General features: G+C 37.7%; 2 protein-coding genes across 3 annotated transcripts; one reads left to right on the top strand and one right to left on the bottom strand.

Moving 5' to 3' along the window:
* The first annotated feature begins 68 nt into the window (after nucleotides 1-68).
* LOC122061622 lies at nucleotides 69-2414 on the top strand. Of its 2 annotated transcripts, XM_042625012.1 has the most exons (3): nucleotides 69-531; nucleotides 574-807; nucleotides 2086-2414. In XM_042625012.1, the coding sequence occupies exons 1-3, from the start codon at nucleotides 416-418 to the stop codon at nucleotides 2189-2191; spliced, it is 456 nt and encodes a 151-aa protein (XP_042480946.1). In that variant the 5' UTR covers nucleotides 69-415; the 3' UTR covers nucleotides 2192-2414. The 2 variants fall into 2 exon arrangements, with proteins under 2 accessions (XP_042480946.1, XP_042480945.1); XM_042625011.1 differs by having other exon boundaries at nucleotides 78-807.
* A 1084-nt stretch (nucleotides 2415-3498) lies between these two features.
* LOC122060575 (V-type proton ATPase subunit E-like) lies at nucleotides 3499-19372 on the bottom strand. Its single transcript, XM_042623710.1, has 6 exons — nucleotides 19078-19372; nucleotides 18741-18841; nucleotides 17679-17835; nucleotides 10322-10518; nucleotides 6342-6441; nucleotides 3499-3847 (listed from the first exon to the last, which is right to left on the bottom strand). Exons 1-6 carry the CDS (start codon nucleotides 19177-19179, stop codon nucleotides 3812-3814), a joined length of 693 nt encoding a protein of 230 aa, XP_042479644.1. The 5' UTR covers nucleotides 19180-19372; the 3' UTR covers nucleotides 3499-3811.
* Nucleotides 19373-24299: the final 4927 nt, after the last annotated feature.

The following is a 24299-nucleotide window of genomic DNA, read 5'->3' as shown; positions in this document are numbered from 1 at the left end:
TCACATAAAATTTTAAAGAAGTGATTCTTTGTCGAAGAGCACAACTCCTACTGTCTATCTCACTCCTCTCCCAAACAAGAGGTGAATATATCTTTTCATAGAGGGAGGAGAGAGATAACCTCATAGGAGAGCCAGGATAGAACATAGGAGTACGGATAGCCCCAAAATCCATACCTTTAGTATTGGAGTAATCGATCTTTGGTCGCAACCCTCGTGAGTCATGCCTAGGAAAGAACCATGGACAAATATTGATCTAGAGTGGGTTCATCTGAATGGGTATATGGTGACTACTTTATCTTCCTCAAAATTTAGCGGGTAAACTTCTGGCTCTGGATATGGCGGAATAGTCTGCCATAGTCTACTCTTTGCTATATTCCTCAAATAGTAAAAGAGAGAGAGAGAAAGAAAGAAAGAAATGTCTGCTATTTTTGTGTCTAAATTTATGAGCCACAACCTCTCACCATTGCTGCCCACCTCAATTCCTTCAGATGCCCTCAAGTTTACAACTTTTCGCCCTTTCCATTTCAGCAAATTCCCAGCGTTTCCTCAAACCCTAGCTCCTTCGAGAAGGAAATTCCAGGTTTTCTCAAAATCCTCCGAAACAGAGCTCTCAGATACAGAAAAAGAATGGCTTAAGAAGCTTCCAGAGAAGAATAAACCCTTGTACTCTCACAGTCTTCCCTGCATAGAATCTTGGCTGAAGAATTTAGGATTTTATCAAAGCAGAGAAGATCGAGCTGTTTGGTTTATGGAAAAGCCTGATTGGCACGCTCAGTTATCTCTTGATGTCACCGATCTTTACATAAGGTTTGTTGAAGTAAACCTTTTTCTGCTTCCCTTTGTTCCTTTTTCAGTTGGGCATTGAGGGGTTTAGTGATCTTTGGCTTAGTTCTTGTATTTCTGATGATGGTTTTCTTTTCTTTCTTAGTTACTTCCCCCACCCTTTCCTTTTCTGATAGAAATGTTTCTTCTTTCTCCATCGCTTTGGATTTACTTCTGTTTTCTATTCTTGTAGATTTCATTTTCCTTATGATAATTAGCTGTTTGAATTGAAGTGATTGAACTGAAAGTTATTTATAGGTCCTAAGCTATCCATAAAAATGTCAATTAAGCTTGTACATATGAACAACTCATCCCCACCCCCCACCCAAAAAATAAAATGTGGATTGGTCTGAAGAGGCATATTATCGTTGGCCCTTATTAGTATCTAGTGGTAAAACACATAACATGTTCTGCAATGGTGGGTTGATCACACTATTTGAGCTGCAGGTTTCTGCTAGGATACCAAACTGCACAAATTTCAGATTTGGGTTACTGGTTTTAATGGTAAGAGGGCAAGCCTTGGTGCAACAATAAAGGCTGCTCCTTTTTGAGTCAGGGAAATAGCCCCTCTGTGAAATGGGGGTAAGGTTGCATACATTATGACCCTCCCCAGACCCGCAATGGTAGGAGCCTCGTGCATTGAGTAGTGAGTACACCTTTATTTTGTGTTCTTAGATTGTTAAATGTGTCATGAGTGGGAACTTAGTTTCCGTTTGGGTATGCGCCCTTGGATTGCTGTTGCATATTCAGCTCCTATTGCAACTGCAACTGCTATTTTCATGATCTACTTAATCAGTCGAGGAAGCTTTTCTGATGGTATGTATACCCATTGTATAAGCAAACTGAGCGCAACCTTATATATGCACCCATTTCACATGTTAGGTGTAGCTGGTGTATTCGGCGGCTCCCTATTCACTGCTATGCATGGTTCCTTGGTAACTTCAACCAAAAACTACGGATTCTAGAATTCACAAATAGATCACTACTAGGGTTGGCATTAGCAATTTCATTGAATAGTCATCTTCTATTTCAGTTTTTTGCATTGCAGCTTTATGTTTTTGTTGGCTATTGCTAAGTTTTGTGATAGCTGGACCTCTAATTCCTTTACTTGCCTAATAATCTATTGTTATTCATCATTGGGGGAAAAAAAATTTAAATAGAGAAGTACCTTTGGAAAGATACAGGACAAACTATGTGGTTCTTTGGTTTTTCCTTGCAGAATACCTACCATTGTGGATTGATGATGTTTGATTTGAGATGCAGGTACCTGAAGAGTGGACCTGGAAATCTAGAGAAGGATGTGGAGAGGAGATTTAGTTATGCACTTAGTAGAGAAGACATCGAGAATGCAATACTTGGAGGACCATAACAAATTTCTGCATATGATTTCACTTGCTCTAGAAACTGTGACTTGGTCTAATCCATGATGTGTAGTATTCAAATGTATTTTCTGTCCTCATTGGTAGAGATAGAAGTTTTTATTTGTTCAGTATCTATTAATCAGGCATCAATCCCTTGTTTGTCACACTATTCATTATACATTTCAAAGAAAAGAGATAAATATGAGGCAGATGGGATCTTGGGTTCCGAAACCCTAAATTTGTATAATTGAAAATAAAAATTATAAATTAGATTATTATCCATGTAACAATGGAATGTAACATTTCCGAAAATCAAAACACAAATCTGAACATCTGTTTTTACTATATTTTTAATCTAAACAGTTTGTTCTTGCTTATAGTTGGGGGAGTGCAATGCTGTCTAAGGTCCTGGTACGTATGCATGTTAATACAAGGAGAGTGTTTGATTGAAATGAAAAGGTTCTCTAAGGTGCTGGCATAGAGTACTCTTGTACCTCTGTCTATCTCTCTCCTCATGTGAAATGACCTTACTGTCTACAATACTGTTTTATCACACCTCATCTTTGAACTCGCCTGCCAGCCAATCAGCACAAGAATTCTCCATGTAGCAGAAAGCGATGGATGGATGGATGGATGGGTGGTAACCTCAACCGCAACCAAGTTGTCTTGTCCAGAAACCACCACACAGACCAGAGGCACTGAGGATTTATGGTATCTACGAGGAACTTGGAGCCTACATCAACCTCTAAGAAGCCATTCACCAACAGTTCCTCCAGTCATCTCTTAATGGCAAATTGGCAAAAGCCTCAATCTCTAGAATAAATCATCCCCGGGTACCCCTAGCCATTACAAGAATGACCTCACCTTGCGGAGTTTCTTACTATGCATCTGTATCCTCTTTCACCTGGCCATAGAGACCCATCCGTATTAATTACTATTCCAGGTTTCTCGCATATTTGGCATGAGATGAATCAACCGGAGGAGGGAAGAGACTCGTCGTCACACTATCAGAATCTCATTCTCATGGTAATTGGGAACCATGGAATATCTGTGTTCTTAATATGAAGTTATTAGATATCCATAACATTCAATCAGTTCTGCATTCAACTTATAATGGAATATCTGACAAGCAATGTGGAGACATATTTTAAGCTTGAATTTCCTGTTTCAGAAGAATATTTGTTTTCAGAACTCAATATGCTGTAAACCTTCTGTTCAGAAGAAGATCCATACGTGGGTTCCTTATGCATCAAAGATGTCAATGTTGAGTCATTGATCCCCAAACACAATCAGCTTAACAATGTAGATTTTGCTCTTAACAACAAAACGAAGTGAATTTCCAAAACTAAGTTGGCCAATCCATTTGAATCCGGAGATTCAAATCCAAAGTTATTATTTAAACTAAGTTATATATTACTTTATTTTACTACTTAGAACTGGGTTTTCTAAAAGTCCCAAACACAATGTTAGCAAATAACAATCTTGCCAATAAAAGAAATAAAGATCTCAGAGGAATTGAAAATGGAGGAGACTGGATAACAAATAGAACAGTGTGTCTAATTTTATGGGAAACTTCTTCAACTTATAATATCAAATGAGCAAGTGATGACACAAAAACTTCCAACCAATCATGCTGCATCCTGTCCAAAAAGCGACTTACGGATCTGCATGAAAACGAAGATGAACATTAGTGATCACCGTACAAATGAATGAATATAAAATATTACAGAAATGATGTCATTTATTTCATCAAATGCAGCACAGAAATGGCAAGATATTGTACATTTTAAACTAATTAATGGGGATTCACTGACATTTTACTGGACTCAGCTACGTTTTGTCAAAAGTAAGGACACAAACAAGTAACAACAATATCCCAACTAAATGGATCGGTTACATGGATTTGTGCAAAAACAAAAATGTTAATAATATAATATAAAGAACAGAACACAAAAACACAACAATAGAAATTAGAAAACCCACCTAAATGAGGTCAGCTACATGTATCCTTGCCCTTCAAACAGCTCTATTCAAGGTCATACTTAAGACAAGACCTAAACTATGCATGTCTTTTCTCACTACTTCTCCTATGGTCATTTTAGGTCTACCCATAGTTCCCTTAGATCCTTCAATCTGAATCAAATCACTCCTCCTTACCGGTGCACCCCAAGGCCTCCGTTGGACATGGCCATGCCACCTCAAACGACTTTCTCGAAGCTTATCATGTATCGGGGAACTCTCAATCAGCTATAATATGATCGTTCCTTACTTTGTCCTTGTTTTGTCACACATCATCTCAAAATCTTCATCTCTACTACACTTAGATTATCTACATGACGCTAAAATTCTGCCTCACACATCATATTTGGTCATACGACTGTCTTGTATAATTTTCCTTTAAGAGAATGTGTTGATGACACACCACTCTGAATGTACCTCTCCATTTCATCCATCCCATTTTAATTCCCTGTGAAACATCATCATCTATATCACCTTCTTTACTTATGGTTGACTCAAAATATCTAAAATAAGTAGTATCTTCCTCTCCTCAATTTTCACCATTTCATTTCGTCCATATACTCCATCTTCATTCTATTTATCTTAAAACCTCTTGATTTCAAGGTTGATCTCCATAATTCTAACCTAGCGTTAATCTCTATTTTTGTCTCATCCACCAAAACACAATCACCAGTCAATAGCATACACCACAGACCTCATCTTGAATGTTCCTGGTTAACTCATCCATGATAAGTGAGATAAATAGAGGCTTAAAGTTGATCCTTGATGTAACCCCAATCTTAATTAGGAACATATCCACATATTTACTTGACACCCTTTTTGTCTCTAGTATATGTCAGATTAACTCTCTAGGGACTCTATCATAGGTTTTTTCTAGGTCAAAAAGACCATATGAAGATCTTTCTTACAAAATCTAAATCCGTCCATAAGCCTCTTGAGTAAGTAAATAGCTTCTATTGTGAATCTACCTAGCATAAAACCAAATTGGTTCTCCAAGATAAGTAGTTTCTAATGACACAAACAAGTAAAGCAATAATAATAATTAAAATAAAAACCCACAGAAAAGCAATAATAACCATCTGATTGGCATACTTCTATTCTGAACCATCCATTTTTTTATTTTTTTTTGGGAGAGGTGGGGGAGATGAACAACAAATTTCAGGTCAAATTGTATAATATTATCCTAACCCAGATGCTTACCATATGTTCATACATGTTTACACTTATACTACTTTGGACTAGATGGGATGAGAGGACATTGAAATTCCAAATCAATCTCGGAATCAAATCAATGATCAACAGAACCCACAAATGTCCCCTATCAATATAAAAAGAGTGATGTATTTTGGGCTCATGCCAACAAATAGAACAGTATATGCCAGTGCCTCTAGACAGCTGATGCCTGGATTTGATATCACGTCCAATGATCACTTATGATTGGACAAGTAGTAGATGGAACAAGATTCCAAATTGTTCAAGCTGATCCCTGACCTGATACACAGAAAAAGACATTGAATTGCTGATTCAAGCAATTCAACCAAACCAATCAAAAAGGCCATTAAGCTGCTGCAGAACAGCTGACAATTAAACCTTTTCAATGTGTTCATCATGTTTCTGACATTTGATGTTATCTAATTGACCAAGCAAGACTTCCAATATGACCGGTTGGCATGACTGCCCCACTGACTGTTTCTAGACCTCAAACATTGATATCACTCATCCATATTCACAGTATTGCAAACAACATAACCCATCACCCAGGTGCCGTAAATCTTTAATGTTAAAGGCTCCATTTTATATGCTCAGCTTCTAGAGACCAATCTGATCTCTTTTCATCTTTCCAAATTGTAGAAAACAAGAAACTAATGACAAGAAGAGATGATGTTGTCTTTAAATGTTCAATGTTCTGACAACATTTTAGAACAGAATGTTTAGGTCAGAAAACAACAGAAACTTTTTCTTTCTTTCCTTTTCTTTTTTGCAAATTTTATCAGGTTAGAACAAAAATGGATACATCTTCTGACAGCTGGGGCACAGAGCATTTTCTAATTGAGCAGTGAAGGAAGACCCAACAACAGATATGTGTTAGCAACAAAATGAGACGAATATAAAAGCTTTAACTGGCATGTGGGAGGATACCTCTGGCAGTTTCTTTCGGAATAGCACATCCAACCTTGCATCAAGGGTGTTCTCGCAAACAATCTTTCCATCTCTAGAAGCTAATACAACTCCTCCAGAGCTAAATCATCAGGCAAATTATTTTGAATCAGAATCATGATTATGTTGGCATACAAACTACAAATCATTCATAAGTCTCAGAATTGCAAAGCTCAAGAGAAACCAATAGATCATAAAAGGTATATCTCTTTCCAAATCATCCAAGCATGTAAACCACATGTTGGTTATACTTTAACTGATAAAATAAATTACTTCCACATCCAATCTAAGAGTGAAAAAGCTCAACCGATGAGACAACAAAATTACTATCCAACTGATCCTGAGAGGTTATATGATGATTGTCAGCCTCAGATCCATCAAACTCAATGGATCCTATCCCATATGGTACACATATTTTTCCATTCAAATCATGGATGCCTTTCGGATGGGACCCAGCTGAGGAAAATCATTTAAAAAAAAAGAAGCCCCAACTTGGGGTGTGATATGATAACACTCAAGGAATCTACCAACAAACCATGTGCAGCTCTGGAACAAGAAAGATTCGAAGAGCTAACAGAGAAGTCTCAACTTTTCAAATGGAAGATGAATTTTGGAGTTAAACAGTATGGTAAATATAGAAGATATGAAGAGGGAAAAAAGGGGGGGGGGGGAGTGATGGGGGAAGAGGTTCACATATTGTGAAATAGAATTCAGAAGCATCCACTCCAAACTGATTAAGTATTATGAATCCAACAGGTGGCACAACAATTTAAGGCTGGGTTAAAATCTATGAGTGCAGCAGTGAACAGGGTAATGTAGACTAGGATAGGGGTCTAACCAAATCTCAGCTTCAGGATCTTTTAATCTAAGAACAACCATAACCAACCCAACAATATAACAGAAAATCAAAATAATATAAGATAGTTTAGCAGGCTATCGACTTCAATATGGCAGCACTAATGAGGTCAAACCAGCAGCAACCTTTTAGAACTAAACCAGGGACTGAAAGTAGTTCAATTGGATTTACAAACAACTATAATCCATGAACCAAAGTCTAACACAACAGCAAGAGTCAAACCAGTCCAATCGATCTCAGTTTCAGAAATTCTGTAACTGAATAAACAGCAGGGCATATAGGACTGAAATCATCAACTAATGAAGTCAAATCAGTGAGGAATAGTATCAGCAACAAATTAGCAACACCCAATAGAAATCGATTCGCAAATCTGAGCAGAAATTAGGATCGGCCAGAATAAGGAGAAATCCCTTGGTTTGACTTCACGCCGCTAAGAGTCAATTGGATCAAACACTCGATCAAACAAATGAGGTCATAACTGCAGATTCCTTGGTTTGATGAGCCTCAAATTAAGGTTGAGTTCCCCTCTATATGATCTTAACACTCGATCAAAAACAGAGAGCCATCGGATGGCTGGATCTTCAGAACAGTAAAGGGGCAGCAGGAGAGAAACTTGAGATTTCCAGAACCAGAAATCAAAAGCAGTTCAGATCCCTTACCTGGTTTGAAGAACCTTGCAATTAACTTTGAAAAGAAAGAAATAATAGTTGAAGAGACCTCTTGGACTTCACGTCGCTAAGAGTCAATTGGATCAAACACCAATTCCTTTAGCCTTGATCATACACAAGACAACTCTTCATGAAGAAGACAATAGCAACAGCCATTATTTTTTTATCAAAATCATTCTAGTCCTTTAGGAGCCTCTTCTTCTTTATTTATAATGTTAATGGGGGAGGGAATTACAAAATAGAAGGTTCCTCAAAAGGAAACCAAATATTCTCCTAATACAATAGTTACTAAAAACTGAAATTAGAAACTAGTTGAAAAATGAAACTAACTACTAATAATTTGACTCCCAAAGAAACAAATATAACTCAAGCCCAGCTAAAAAGGAAACTAATGAAAATGGAAACTAACTAGTAATCCCGTATTCAATCTTAGAGCCCCCCTTTTAGACCCATAAAAGTGGTCTATTACACTCAAAACACATGAGATCAACGGCCTAACATATATGGAACCCAACTCTAGGCTTATTCCTAATAAAACAAGCCTATTTTGGTAATTAATCTGCATCACAGGGTTCATTGAAAATAGCATCCCTAAAGTCCAGGACCTTTCTTTCCCCACTCTTGGTTTCTTTCATAATTTTTCCAAATGCCAGAAAGAAAGTGATCAAAGCCATAGTATTTAAATACATAGGATCAACTCAAAATTGAACAGGCTTTAAAAAATTCATGATCGATCACAGTGCAGAAGCATGCTTTAGTTGATAGAAAATAGGAGATGTGTAAGCTTTTTTCTTTTTTTTCGATGGGAAGTAAGGTGAAGGCAGAATGTGTTCCCAGGTCTTGGCAATAACATGCCACAGACTTTCCCGGCTGAGCCAGTAGCACCTTCATAAATATTAAATAATTTTAAATAGTAATCTGTAACAATTTGTAATTTAGTATAGAACTGCAGAAACATGGAGCAAGAATTAACTTTTCCCTCTATTTATTTTGGGGTGCCCAAGTAGTTGGCTTAGCTAGCTCAGGTTCAACATATTTTTGGGCAGGCATGTATCTTGCAGAAGCCAAATCTTTGAAATCCATTATCTAACCTTTTCCAATTTACTTTCTTGGACCTCAAAACTTAAAGTTGATTATTTCACCCCATGCATCAAACTAAGGCCCCACCTTCTCCACGCCTACTAGTAAGTTTTGGTATGATAATGGGCTAGGATTGGAGTTGGTAACTAAAAAAAAGATCAATTTTAACGCCTGCACACCGGGAAATGTAATGCCTAGATAACCAGGCAGCCTAACGGAATCTAGGTGATGCCTAGGCAGGTGGTGGTGTTGTGCTGTTTATAAGGAAGATAAAAAGGTACAAGGATTTACACTCAAGTGTAAAAGCAGGCTATAGTATCCAATTCTATAATACAAGAGAGGGAACATTAGCAAACCTGAAAAATATAAACAGTTCCTCATTTCAAGTGTACGAAACACAAAAAGACATCACAAGCCCTGTTCGCTCATGAAAGCATAGAAAGGCATGAGTAAAATGAATATACGATTTCTTTTCTGACAAGGAGCAATTATTTATTAAAAAGAAAATAGTTGATACACAACCCCCTTACAATAATTTTTAATGTATCCATTAGTTCAGAACCTCTAGATCGGAATATTCAACCTACTAATTAACCCCATCTATTCATTTAAGATACACCTGTATAACTTGCCGGACATGCTATAAACCTGAGCCTGGTGCAACTTGCTCTGGTTAAGACAAGACCAACCTCGGCTCGTAGAGCAAAGCAAATGGTTGGACCATGCCATATTTGATTGAAATATCAAAGCAGTTTTGGATTTAAACTGATTACATATCCAAGGGTATGTAATAGCAACAGAAGAGGGTGACAAATATTTATAAGAAAATCCTATAGTCACAAAAGTTAGTGAATTGCCGTAAAATTATGAGAACACGATTTCTTACAATGTAGCACTCTTCAATGGATATGGGTGGATCCTCACGTGATTGAGGTCCTCACACCAATCTCACCAATTTAGTTTCAGCCCAATATGAGTATGTAAAAGGGGGCAAAAATATAGTTCAAAATTATAAGCATGAGATAACTTCCACAATGCAAAAATAGAGGTTAATGGCATTCTTTTTAACAGCTTTGTCTGAACTTTTAACTCGTACAGCATGATCATTTCAGTTTAAAATTTGATAAATAACACGGTGTCGAGTGTAGGGTCTCTATCACATGGATGCACATAGTTTGCTGGCGCGGCAATCGTGATAATGGTGGCGTTTCACTGATTTGTGCGACCCATATTAAGAAGAGTGCAGCAGGTCAAGATTATAAAAGATGTATATATCTGATCAAGAAATAATACAAAAACTGGAAGTGAAATTCTCCCAAGGATCTGTTCACCAGCTCCAGCTAAATTGAGATCTTTACCAGAAAGGTCCATGGGCCTGATGATGGGTAGGAGCAGGAGGCAAATAGACATGATTGTCAATGATAATTTCAGGTTCATGAACATTTGCTTTCTCTGCATACTCCAGCTTGGATGAGGGTAAAACATCTTCAACGAAATTCAGATCATCTTTCCGACAACGCAATAGGACAGCAGGCTCTTTCAGTCGGAGCAAACTCTGCAAGAGAAGAAAACTGTATTATTAACACTTGCATATTGAAGATTATGAAATAGTCCCCAGAACTCCAATTTTCCCATGCCTGAAATATTTATTACCCATTACATGGACATTTTTTCCAATTATATGAACACAGCATAAAAAATAGAAAAATAATTATTTACCAAAAAGAAAAACATTTTAAAACCAACAAAAAAAAATTGTGAGTTTTACAACAAAATAGAAAAACATTTTAACAGAGAGTTCAATTCAACCATTTTCTAATCACAAAATTGCAATTTTTTATGTCAATATGCTGTGTAGACTATACAAGGCAGTTAACTTCTGAAATTATTAACTAATTTTTTTATCAATATGAAGAAATTTTGATTAAAATACAAAAAGCAGAAGGAAAATTCAGGTTTATGTTTTCTTTGTAAAATCATAGAATCAAGATTTGGTAGTTCTAAGAGGGAAAACAAAGAATAAATCTTATTATTGAAGATTTTAATAATCTATATTTACTTTTTTTTGTCTTTATTTATATTTTACATATATATCGTTTATTTAAAAATTCAGAGTTTTTTACCCCCCTGATGCAGATCTGAAGACCTACATCCGTAAGAAGAAGGCCAACAAGAGTAACTAGCATGTGGCCTTACCTTGTTGATGCTTATTAATTTTCATACTTAGTTTTTATTTTATGTTTTATGTCTTAGTTTAGTTCCAATTGAACCATGGTCCATGTGGGTCCAATATCGGTTCAATTTAAGTGGTTAGAAATTACTTTTACTTTTTACTTTTCTAAATGGGGGGATCAATTCACTTTTGTAAGTGATGATGGGTGAAGACTTTTTCACCTTTGGTAGTTGGGGGATGAAGACTGTATTTGGGGGATGAAGACTTTTCCATTGCAACTTTAAGAGGTAGAGGATTTTTCCACTTTTGGTAGTTGGTAGGTGAAGGCTTTTTCAACTTTAGTAGTTGAAAGGTGAAGACTTTCCTACCTCAACTTTAATAAGTGGAGACTTTCTACTATTGTTAGTTGGAAGTTGGGTATGTAATGTTTTGTTGAATTGGTCCTATAAATAGGGATCAATTGTAAGCATTCAAGGACAACTCAGAATTTGAAAACAAAGTTTGTTTATGCAACTCTCTTCTTGTGTTTGATCAAGAAATCCCTTGTGTTTGATCAAGGTAGGTTGGTGTTTGATCCAGTCGATCCACCTTGCGATGTGAAGCCCGGGTGTTATTTTATTGTTTATTGTTCCATCATTTTCATCTTTCAACAAATTTTAGCAATATCCTATTCTCCATATCTAGAATTCTCTATTCTCTGATAAAAGATCCTACCCTGGTACTGTTTTGAGCTTCCTCGATTTCAATATTACATCAATTGGTATCAGAGGATGGCAGAGAATGAGTCACAGTGGCTGCCGCCTCCACCTGATCCAATGGCAAAAGTCATTGAAATGTTTCAACAACTCTCTGCTGATCAAAAAGCTATTAGTGAGAGGTTACTGCGACTTGAGAACCAAAGTGTTACTCCAATACAAGACAGCAATGTACCATTCGAGAGGGAGGACAAGTATCAACTATAATCTGTTGTGCATCGTCAACATAGGAGAAGTGCTGAAAGGGCACAACAAAGAACCCCTATAGCACCACCTACCTTCGAGGAGCATGTAAGATCTTATTTCAATGGTGATCTTGAAGCACCCCGTTGACGTACTGATGATTCACAAAAAGTCAAGCTTGAATTAAAGGAGTTCAACGGAAAGCATAATCCACAGGTATTTTATGATTGGTTGGTTGCTTTAGATAACTATTTTGATTGGTATGAGTTATCTGAGTCACGTAAGAAGAGACTAACGCGTACTAAGCTAGTTGGCTCAGCCCGCGAATGGTGGAGAACTGAAGAAAGGGATCTAGAAGATCGTGGTAGAGCTCCCATTACTTGGGAAGAGATGAAAGAAGATCTTAGTGCCAAATACTTACCACGACACTTTAGATCACAACTGCAGGACAAGCTGAATACTCTTCGTCAAGGGAGTATGTCCGTTGCAGAGTATATGGAGCAGTTTGATTCACTCTATTCACGCACTAGCATCAGGGAGAATGAATTACAGGAACTTTCCCGCTTTCGTTTGGGTTTGAGATCTGATATAAATCGTACTATTGGCGTAGTAGATGTATCCAATGTCAGGGAATGCTTCGAGAAGGTAGTACATGCAGAGGAGTTACTCGCTCCTACGGGTAGAAGGTTTGGATATCAAGCTAGAGAGATCACAAAAAAAATTTCAGCAAAGAATCCTACTTCTTATCCTCCACGTACCACACCTTCTCCACTTGCTGATCACAAGGGGAAAGCACCTATGCCTAGCACTGCCACAGTGCAATGCTTTCATTGTCAGGAGAGGGGACATTATGCCAAAATTGTCCTACACGTCAAAAAGTAGCAATGATGGTTGACGCTGACGATAATTCCCATATCTTTCCAATCCCATTGGAAGAAGAAGACGAAAATGTTGATTATTATGATGGGGCTGAAGCAAATGAAGATGACTCCTATGGAATTCATGTGGTTTCTCGCATATTGGTGGTTGAAACCAAAGGCCAGGATTGGCGACGTACATGCATATTTTACAGCCGCATGCGTTCAGCTGATCGCACTGTACAGGTGATAGTTGACAGTGGCAGCTGCGTTAATGTTGTCTCTGAGTTGTTTGTGAAGAAAGCACATTTGAAGGTAGAGAAACACCCGCAGCGTTACAAAGTATCCCCACTGAATGGCAATACTTTGGAGGTCAATCAGCGATGTTCTGTTCCATTACAACTTTCTCAATATGAAGAAAAGGTATGGTGAGACCATGGATGTATGATAATGATGTTTTCCCTGGCGGAAAGAAGAATCAGTGCATATTTACCTTTAAAGGGCAGCGCACTATACTTGACCCTATCAATATATCAGAGGAGATGCGTAAGAGACAAACATTGAGGACTAACCAGAAAGCCACCACCGATACCAACAAGATGTTGGTCCTTCCACAGAAGAAGATCTTAGTTGTTCCACAAAAGCAGTTTGAGCGAACCAGCCATGATACAGGCATGATATTAGCCCTGGTTACTAGAGAGGTCACTCTACCACCAACAGTTCAGCTCACATGGCCTATTAGAGAGCTTCTAACAGACTTTTCCGATTTAGTACCTGATGAGCTACCTAATAAGCTCCCTCCCATGCGCGATATTCAGCATGCTATTGACTTGGTACCTGGTTCTATGCTTCCCAACCTTCCAGCTTACCGTCTTAGTCCTACAGAACACACTGAGCTCAAAAGGCAAGTTGATGAACTACTACAGAAGGGGTTTATCGTTGAGAGCCTTAGTCCTTGTGCTGTACCAGCATTACTTACTCCAAAAAAGGATGGCTCATGGCGCATGTGTGTCAACAGCAGAGCAATCAACAAAATAACGGTTAAGTATAGGTTTCCCATACCACGACTTGATGATATGCTAGACATGTTGTCCGGTGCAGAGGTCTTTTCAAAATTGGACCTTCAAAGTGGCTACCATCAAATTCGTATTCGGCCAGGAGACGAATGGAAGACCGCCTTCAAGACCAAGGATGGACTGTTCGAGTGGAAGGTCATGCCCTTTGGTGTGACGAATGCACCTAGTACATTCATGTGAGTTATGATACAGGTACTTCGTCCATTTATTGGTCGATTTTTGGTTGTATACTTTGATGATATCTTAGTTTACAGCAAGCATCCAGATGATCACATCGACCATTTGAAGCAAGTCTTGAGGGTGCTCCGTATGGAGAAGCTATACATTAATCTCAAGAAGTGTTCCTTTATGTTGTCCAAGGTTGTATTCCTTGGTTTTATTGTCTCATCCAAGGGGGTTGAAACTGATCCTGAGAAGATCAAGAGCATCACCAACTGGCCTACCCTGAAGACAATCACTGAAGTCCGTAGCTTCCACGGTGCCTCATTTTACAGGAGATTCATTTGAAATTTTAGTGCAGTCATGGCACCTATTACCGAATGTATGAAGCAAAGTAAAGGCAAGTTTGAGTGGACAACAGTGGCGACAAAAGCCCTCCATCTTATCAAGAAGAAGATGACGGAGGCCCCGGTATTACGCCTGCCAGATTTTGATCGTGTAGTTGAGGTGGCAACTGATGCTTCGCATATTGGGTTGGGAGGTGTGCTGATACAAGAAGGGCACCCTATCGCTTTCTATAGCGAGAAACTCAACGATGCCAAGCAATGCTACTTGACTTACGATTTGGAGTTCTATGCTGTCATCCAAGTGTTACGCCACTGGAGACACTATCTTATTGGTAAGGAATTTATTCTTTACACCAATCATGAAGCACTCAAACATCTCCATTCTCATAAGTCAATCAGTCAGAAGCATGCAAAGTGGGTTGCTTACCTACAAGAGTTCGTCTTTGCGATGAAATACAAGGCTGGTAAAGAGAACACGGTGGCTGATGCTTTAAGCCAAAAAGTTCTCACTATCAATTCTTTTTCAGCTCATGCCGTTAGTATTGATCAAATACGAGATGAGCACGCGTCTGATAAGGATTTCAGAGTCCTATATGCAGAGTTACAGCAAGGTGAGCAACACCCTAAATATTCTATCCATAATGGTTATTTGTTCTTCGGAACACGATTATGCATTCCAGACTCCTCCCTACGACATCACATCATAAGGGAGTTATACGGAGGAGGTTTGGGAGGCCACTTTGGCAAGGACAAGACCATCATACAGGTGATTGATCGGTACTACTGGCCACACATTGCAAAAGACGTAGATCATGTCATCAAAAGGTATTGAGTCTGTCAACTTGCCAAGGGAACCAAGCAGAATACAGGCCTCTACTCCCCACTACCGGTTCCTCATGCACCTTGGCTCGACATTAGTATGGACTTTGTACTTGGGCTGCCACCTACAAGAGAACGGTACGATTCCATCATGGTTGTAGTAGATCGCTTCTCTAAGATGGCTCACTTTTTGCCATGTCGAAAGACCTTTGATGCCTATCTTATTGCAAAGCTCTTCTTTAAAGAGGTTGTTCGACTGCATGGGCTGCCAAGTACTATTGTCTCTGATCGTGACGTCAAGTTTATGAGCTATTTATGGAATACATTGTGGCGGAAAACTAACACAAAGCTACAGTTTTCAACTGCATTCCATCCACAAACTGACGGTCAGACGGAGGTTGTTAATAGAAGTTTGGGGAACTTGTTGAGGTGCTTAGTCCGAGATTATGAGAAGACATGGCCAGCAACCCTTGACATAGCTGAGTTTGCCTACAATAGCTCAGTGAACAGGACAACGAGGCGCACACCATTCGAGATATTACTTGGAATTCAGCCGCAACGCCCAATTGATCTTATTCCACTCCCACCCCAGGCTCGAATCAGCCTTGAAGCTGATGAATTCTTGTGGCACATCATAGAGGTGCATGCAAACGTGCGATGACGTATTGCCTTAAGTAATGATGTCTACAAGACTACAGTTGATCGTCATCGACGTTATGTGGAGTTTAAACCAGGAGACATGGTTATGGTTCGCATAAATCCTGAGAGGTTCCAACCTGGTGTTAACACAAAGCTCCATCCAAAGAAGATGGGTCCCTATAAGGTGCTGAAACGTGTAGGACCAAATGCTTATGTGCTCAAATTACCTGAGGAAATAACCATAAGCGATGTCTTCAATGTAGCTGACCTACATCTTTATGTGGGACATCATTCAGATGATGGTGACCTGGAACAAATGCTAAGGCTGCCCCAACTAACACCACCTCTTGAAGATGTTATTGAAGAGGTTTTGGATGATACTTACAAAACCACTCGTCGTGGCACTGGTTATCACACTTTTCTTGTCAAATGGAAGGGACGACCACGGACTGATTGCACTTGGATTCATGCTGATGACTTCAAGCGACTCAATCCTGACTTATATGAGCATTACATGTCTTTCACCCATTCGTCGGAGACGAATGTTTTCAAGTTGGGAGGAGCTGATGCAGATCTGAAGACCTACATCCGTAGGAAGAAGGCCAATAAGAGTAAGTAGCATGTGGCCTTACCTTGTTGATGCTTATTAATTTTCATACTTAGTTTTTATTTCATGTTTTATGTCTTAGTTTAGTTCCAATTGAACCATGGTCCATGTTGGTCCAATATCGGTTCAATTTAAGTGATTAGAAATTAATTTTACTTTTACTTTTTACCTTTCTAAATGGGGGGATCAATTCACTTTTGTAAGTGATGATGGGTGAAGACTTTTCCACCTTTGGTAGTTGGGGGATGAAGATTTTTCCATTGCAACTTTAAGATTTGAGGATTTTTTCACTTTTGGTAGTTGGTAGGTGAAGGCTTTTTCAACTTTAGTAGTTGAAAGGTGAAGACTTTCTTACCTCAACTTTAATAAGTGGAGACTTTCTACTATTGTTAGTTGGAAGTTGGGTATGTAATGTTTTGTTGAATTGGTCCTATAAATAGGGATCAATTGTAAGCATTCAAGGACAACTCAAAATTTGAAAACAAAGTTTACTTATGCAACTTGCAACTCTCTTCTTGTGTTTGATCAAGAATCTCTTGTGTTTGATCAAGAAATCCCTTGTGTTTGATCAAGGTAGGTTGGTGTTTGATCTAGTCGATCCACCTTGCGGTGTGAAGCCCGAGTGTTATTTTATTGTTTATTGTTCCATCATTTTCATCTTTCAACAAATTTTAGCAATATCCTATTCTCCATATCTAGAATTCCCTATTCTCTGAGAAAAGATCCTACCCTGGTACTGTTTTGAACTTCCTCAATTTCAGTATTACATCACCCCCCTTTTCTTCTCTCAGTGATTGACATCAGAAAAGAGAAATCTTAAATCCTTGGGGAAGCCTTCTTGGCAACATATAAGCAAGATTTCTCTCCCATGTTTATATTTTCAAATAACCGCATCACAAATTCCAATTCCCATTTCTTCTATTCAACTTCCCCCCCCCCCCCAAAAAAAAATAGGCAATAAGTCTATGAATGTGTGTTTCGGGTGGAAGCAGTGGGTTAATAAAGCAATTTGGATGAAGTATTGGAAATGGGTTCCTACAATTCCCAGAAAAATAACTTATACATATATGTAACACCAAATCTCCAAGGTGTTTGCTGACCTGAACAATAAGGTCTTTCAGAAGATTCTTGTATACATGATCGCTATGGCTCACACGCAAGAGCTCCTTCGATGCTGCCTCCTTCATGGAGTTAATTAAGTCATCCTGTGCTTGAAGAACTTTGATACGAGAAGCATTGAGCTGCATAGAGTATTCACTGCATGAAACCAATTTGAAGAGACAAAATTGATAAATACATAGAAGATCATCAGTCTAAACATGCCAATATATCAGTGTAAAGACAAAGATTTGTACCTTTTTAGCATAATCCCATTCTCTACTACATTGTGGATTAACAAATATTTAATTCATTCTCTATATCTTTTACTAATCTAAGATCTAACTGATCTCAATCGCTTATACTTGCATAAACCAACCAGGCAGCCTGGATTAAAGTTTAAATTTAATTCATTCTCTGTATCTTTTACTAATCTTTAAGAAATCTAATTGATCAATCATTTTATATTTGCAGAAACCAACCCAGCTTCCAGCTGGATCAAAATTCTCATTGCACTACAAATTACAAGAAAATGAGAAGATAAAGTACATGGATCAAGTATATAATATGACGGAAGAATAGCTGTAAGCAATATCATACTTGATAAGATTAAGTCAGGAACAGAAAAGGATAGCAAATTTGATCCATCTTGAAAGCTACTTCATAAATTAGCAGTTTCGTTTAGTTTTTGGAATTAATCAAAGATACAACCAACAGAGAGCATAGGTCTTATAAGTTTCAAAGCATTCCATACAAATAGTGACAGCCCAGATTAAAATGAACCAGTTTAAAATTATATCCCAAAATAGAACAAACATAGTCACGCCTCAAAATTAATCACAGTTATAGATTTACAGAGGTTAACCTGCCTCTGCATAATATCAGTTTAGCATATAGTCAGAAATCTATGATCGTAGTCTGGAAGTAACTCAACTAAATTGATCTGAAGATCCCTCTTATGCTAGGAAATTAAACTTTCACTTGAATCAACTATTTGAATTCAGCTTTAAGGAACAAAGTGTTACAGAACATATGACACCAAATCGAGAGAGTTAAGGACTTACATTTTCTTCCGAACTTCCACTTGCTTCTGTTTTCGCTCATACTCCTGTCTGATCTTCCTTTTTTCAGCTTCAACTAATTGCAACTTCTCGATGTTGAATTCCTGCAGCAAAAAACACTCGTTACTGCATATATCCTGGTCTATACAATTTGCTGAGGTAGGGTCAAGAAATCGACAAGGAAAGAGTTGATATCAATGAACAATAGCATTAAAACAAGACCAGTGTATGTGAATCTTCAGATCCGTAATGAAGAAAAATATTATCGAAATTCAAAAAAAAAATCGCTTCAAATTCCTAATTTACAGTAAGAATCAAACTATATAAATTATTGGCATACTTCTTCGGCGGAGACGGTGATCTCGTTGGCCTTCTCTTCCGCTTCTTGGCGGATGAATCTCACCATCTGCTGGATCTGCTTTGATACATCTGTGTCATTCATCTTCGGATCAGAACAGGGGAAAACCTATGGAACGGAGCCGAATTTCCTTCACCTGTAATAGGAGGTCTTGACTCCGACCAGGTAAGGATAGAGAGGAAAAGCTAAATAAAATTGCAGAGAGAGAAAGGGGCAGCTTATCATAGATTCATAGTTAATGGCAGCTCCGCAAGACGGCAAGAACAGTAAATCTGCATGCGGGTTATCTACGCCTGCGATCCGTTATACATCAAGTAGTTCTTAAATTCGGATTCGGGAATTATTGAATTAATTCATTTTATTAATTCAATGATTCGATCAAAATATCGATAAAAATATAAAGATAATAAAATTCGAGTTCGGATTCAAATTCATGACTTATTCGTTCTTAAAAAAAAGTGGACAAAAAATTCGGATGTCATTTTTAATATTTACAATACTTATTTCATATTATCGATCAATTATCATATGTGCATAACATACAAATTATATAAAAATTAAAATTTTAAATTTTAAATATAAAATATTATATGTAGTTCCCCTTTTTTTTTTTTTCATATTCATTTTCTATTACTCAAATAATTGAATCAGACAAAGAGAGACTGAGAGGGGGGACTGAGCACAAATTCAGTTAGACCCACGTCACCTTCCATGCATTTTGTAGAAGTATGAGAGATTACCTTAGGAAAAATAAGCTTTGTCGGTTTCTGTTAAAAAAGAATAAAAGTAACATTAGGATAATAAATGCATAATAATCACACTATTTTCTAAAGATTTATTGACTTATTCAAAATAATTTTTATTTTTTTTTTACATTGGATAAAATTTGGTTTGGCCGAATTATTCGTAAATTTTAAAAAAGTCTATAAAATTTGAGAATTTTTTATTTGTTTCGGATTCAAACTAAATTATTCGTAAAATTTGATAAAATTCTCTTTGGTCGAATTATTCGTCAATAATTCAGAGAATTTAATAACTAGCTTATAAGTCGAGTTAGAAACCAGGACTAGGGATTCGGGTTTTCAAAACCCAAATTCCGGATACTAAATCCCCCACAGATTGTTCCCATAAATTAATGGCCTTCCTACCATAAGATAACATGACATAACCTCACAATTCATGATTTTAGGTATCGATATCGGATTAATATGTATCATACCAATATCGGTTTATATCTATTGCTTCGAATGGTGTTGCCTTCATAAAAAACCCATATCATATCCTTATTTATATTTTTATCCTCGTATTGTGTAAGTGGTCCATATCATATTGATCATACGACTACATTGATACCTAAAAGCGTGTTGCAAATAAATCAGGGGAGGCTTACCTAAACAATCTATCATTTTCCAGCTATAATGTGATGGCTTGTCTCTATGACTCAAGGTAGTAGTTGTTAAATTGTGTGACCTACCTCAATCATATAAATCCATCTATTTTATTTTTTTAAATCATATAATAAATTGGCAAATCAATAGATGGTAATTTTGGTGATTCATAGTTGTAGGAATTTTTATTTTTTTTTAACTAAGGTGTCCGGGTCAGCTTACGCGCACTTCGACTAATCTTCAGGATAAGAAAATGCACACACACACACATACACACACTCACACAATGCATACTACAGGGTTTGATCCCACGATCCTAGTGTTTGTTGTTAGATAGGTAGCCATTAATGTGAATAAATCATTTGTTAAAAGGAGTGTATGAATGACACATCTATAGGTGTATTTAAAAACTGATACATTATTTTAAAAGGTTATTTTAATTATCCATTGTCTTATTTCCAAAAGTTATATAGATAGATGAATAAAAAACTTTAAATAGTTTGAAAGTAATAAATCATTATGTCATTATCAAAATATGCCATTATTTTACCTAAAAAAATGTCATTATTATGCATATTTTTCAAATATATATGTGAAAATTACACTATTATTTTCACTGGGGGAAAAAATTATATATCATATAAAAGGGCAAAAATATAAAGTTATAAATTATCTCCACCTTGAGGGTTGTCACTAATTCCTCTATCAAATATCAAAGTCAAATGTCAATAGCCCTTTTGCATAAGTGGCTTGCGCTATGAGTGTGGTTGGAAAGGTCTTGGGTTTGAGTTTTGCTCTGACAATGGCAGGTTTTTTTGGGGATTTCTTTTCATCCTGCTTGCCCACAAATCTTTTTGATCCCCAGAATCTCACAATCCATAATAATATGGATCAATTGATAATACCGATCCATGGTGATGCTTGAAACCATGGTGGGCACAAAATTTGTGTGTGAATATTTTTATAACTATTTCGAAGAGAAAAAAAAAAAAAAGTGTACTTAGTGCACGAGGTTTCCGCCACTACAAAGTCTTGAATTGGTTATAGACTCTTAATGTATGCAGTCTTACACCCGCTTTGTGCAGAGGTTGTATCCTAACTCGAACCATTGGGCACTTTATGACTATTTAAGAAAAAACTTCCTAAATGAAATTAACAAGTAAAATCTATTGCTAAATTGCTCATTTTTATGTATTTGTTATCAAATAAATGTGAAGGAAAGAACCCATTTTCTTGTCCACCTTATTTGTGTCATTTTTTTTTGGGTAAAGAGTCTAAAGACCTTATTTATTATTTTTTATTTTTTTGGTGAAAGTAAAGACCTTATTTGTGCCCCACTGAAAGTGTAATATGGTGATTTCAACTATTAGGTATATAAGAAATGGTTTTTGTATTGATTTATCAAATTGTATCAATTTTTTTAGGGTAGAAAAATTTCTCTCACTCACCTATATTTATCTCCTATGTACTTAAATTCATCTACCCCAAAAAATAAGCAAACTACTACCTTTCCTCCTCCATTGTCAAGTCACAAAAAAAAAAAAAAAAAAAAAAACTCTCATGATTCAATTGTTCTATTTTTTTCATTTTTTATTAACTGAAATGGGACCCTCTTCTTTCTATATAAGCACATTTCATTACAATATTAAATAGTTGGGTATCCAACACGCCCATCCATCCAGCATTTGGTAGAACAACTCCCATCCACGAGTTCTCATCTCATCGAATAATTGTAAGGCTTTTCCTGATTCCCCAACTCTGATCCATTGCTTGAACATAATATCAAAGTCAGAAAGGGTTATATTGAAATGGAGATGCATCTTACTATGAAGCAAAGCATCGGCCATGGCAGCATGTGAAGGATGGGAATCTTTGGTTGGGACCTTGAGGATTGTTAAGTAGGTTAGATTGTCATCACTGAAGTCAACACGTTCTTCTATTCTGTTTTTTTGGATGGATGTAAATATCTTATCGAGTCATGTTAAATTCCTCATCTTGTGTTTACAAAGTACCACTTGAGCTGTTCGACTTTGTTTCCACTTAAGGGAAAGATGTTTTTCCAATTCATCGTCCAAAATTAGCTAGTCATCATCTTCTTCCATGGTAGGACTAATGTAAAGCAGCTGGTTTGGGAAGGGAGATGGTTGTTGGTTTGAGTTCACTGTATATATCAATATTGCAAATTTTTTTTAACCAAAGCGTTGGACTATGTTTATTTTATGGGGAAAAAAAAAGAAAAAAACCCTAGAAAGGGGTGATATATTAGGTTAGATTTCAGTTTCTAAAACCAAAATCAGAATTGATTCGAATTTAAGTGGTCAGTTTCGCTTTTAGTTTCAAATTGACACCTTGTATCGGTATACTGTAAACAGAATTAGAGGGAAAAGAAGTAAATTAATAAAAAAATAAATAAATATAGTTATATAACTATTTAAAACTCTTGTCATAATTTAATAATTAAATTTTGGGTAATTTACAGCGCCACCCCCTGGAGAATGCCAATATTATAAGAACACCCCCTCTCTTTCACCAAATTAGACTCAGACCCCCTACCGTCAGTCTCCATGAAGTAAGGATTTAAAATGACATTTTTACCCTTTTAATTAAAATAAATAATAAAACATATTGTACCTAAGTTACTTCGCACCGACCGTCCGCAACAGCAGCTGTCGGTGGTTCTAGCTTCTTCTCCGGTGGAGTCGCAGTGGTCTCAGTTGGCCGGAGTCCCGAGACTTACGTGGTGGCATTAAAGGTGAAGGCCCCTCCACCCCCGGCATGCACTAGCACGACAACGCCACTGCTCGATCCCTCTCGCCTTGCATCGATCGATCTGGTCACTGTGTTGGATGTCAGCGGAAGCATGACCCGTGCCAAATTGCAAATGCTGAAGCGTGCCATGCGGCTTGTGATATCATCGCTTGGCTCTTCTTATCGGCTCTCCATCATTGCCTTCTTGGCGTGCTCCAAGAGGTTGTTGCCGCTGAGAAGGATGACGGCTCAGGGCCAGCGCTCGACGCGGCGAATCATCGACCTGCTCGTCGCTGGGCAGGGTACCAGCGTTGGAGAAGCTCTGAGGAAAGCCGCTGAGGTGCTGGAAGATCGGTGGGAGAGAAATCCCGTGGCTAGTATCATGCTCCTATCGGATAGCCAGGACGAGCGTGTCTCTAGAGCGAATTCAGAGGATCAACGGTGTTCGAAACCCCAAGTGTCGTGGACAAGATTCTCTCTCTCTCTCTCTCTCTCACACACACACACAGAGAAGTCTGAACCGTGAGGCCAACTTGTGTGTTTTAAAAAAAAAAAGTCCAGAATGCCGAGCTTGTCAAGACCAAAGAACTCAGGTGGGATTTCACCGGAGAACTGGTTGCAACTTAAATTCAGAGATATTCCAGTGCCGCATGGATGAAATCTGCATATTTGGTGGAGTGAAACTGATTATCAATTGTGTCCAGACCAAAGAACTCAGGTATAAAAATTGAAGGTCTGCTACTGGTTGCCGCGAGCCTGTTGTCACCGTCCGTTGCTGATGCCGTTGTTGCCGGTGATGGAAACAAACATGCCCATGCCTTCATCGCCACCGTCGGCCTCTCCAACGATGCCACCATCATGGGTCACCTCCTCGCCGCAAGTTCCTGGAGGGGCTTATTACATAGACATTTTAGGTATTTTACGTTTAGTTTAGTAAGGGCGTTTTGGTATTTAAAATAAAATATAATAGTTGACATCAGCATATATAGTATATTCTTTAACGGATACTGACGGTAGGGGGTCTGAGTCTAATTTGGTGAAAGAGAGGGGGTGTTCCTATAATATTGG

Source organism: Macadamia integrifolia, chromosome 14, assembly GCF_013358625.1.
Source record: "Macadamia integrifolia cultivar HAES 741 chromosome 14, SCU_Mint_v3, whole genome shotgun sequence".
Taxonomy (NCBI): domain Eukaryota; kingdom Viridiplantae; phylum Streptophyta; class Magnoliopsida; order Proteales; family Proteaceae; genus Macadamia; species Macadamia integrifolia.
Note: the sequence above shows the minus strand (reverse complement) of the source record. Positions and strands in the feature narration are given on the sequence as shown.

What these genes read in the sequence shown, in the direction of transcription:
- LOC122061622 (XM_042625011.1), top strand. Translation starts at nt 416, where the DNA reads ATGTCTGCTATTTTTGTGTCTAAATTTATGAGCCACAACCTCTCACCA. An exon ending in GTCACCGATCTTTACATAAG is followed by an intron (nt 808 to 2,085) that starts GTTTGTTGAAGT and finishes TTTGAGATGCAG; the next exon opens with GTACCTGAAGAGTGGACCTG.
- LOC122060575 (XM_042623710.1), bottom strand. Translation starts at nt 19,179, where the DNA reads ATGAATGACACAGATGTATCAAAGCAGATCCAGCAGATGGTGAGATTC. An exon ending in TGAAAGACCTTATTGTTCAG is followed by an intron (nt 10,519 to 17,678) that starts GTCAGCAAACAC and finishes CTTCTCTTGCAG; the next exon opens with AGTTTGCTCCGACTGAAAGA. An exon ending in TCCGAAAGAAACTGCCAGAG is followed by an intron (nt 3,848 to 6,341) that starts GTATCCTCCCAC and finishes GTTTTCATGCAG; the next exon opens with ATCCGTAAGTCGCTTTTTGG.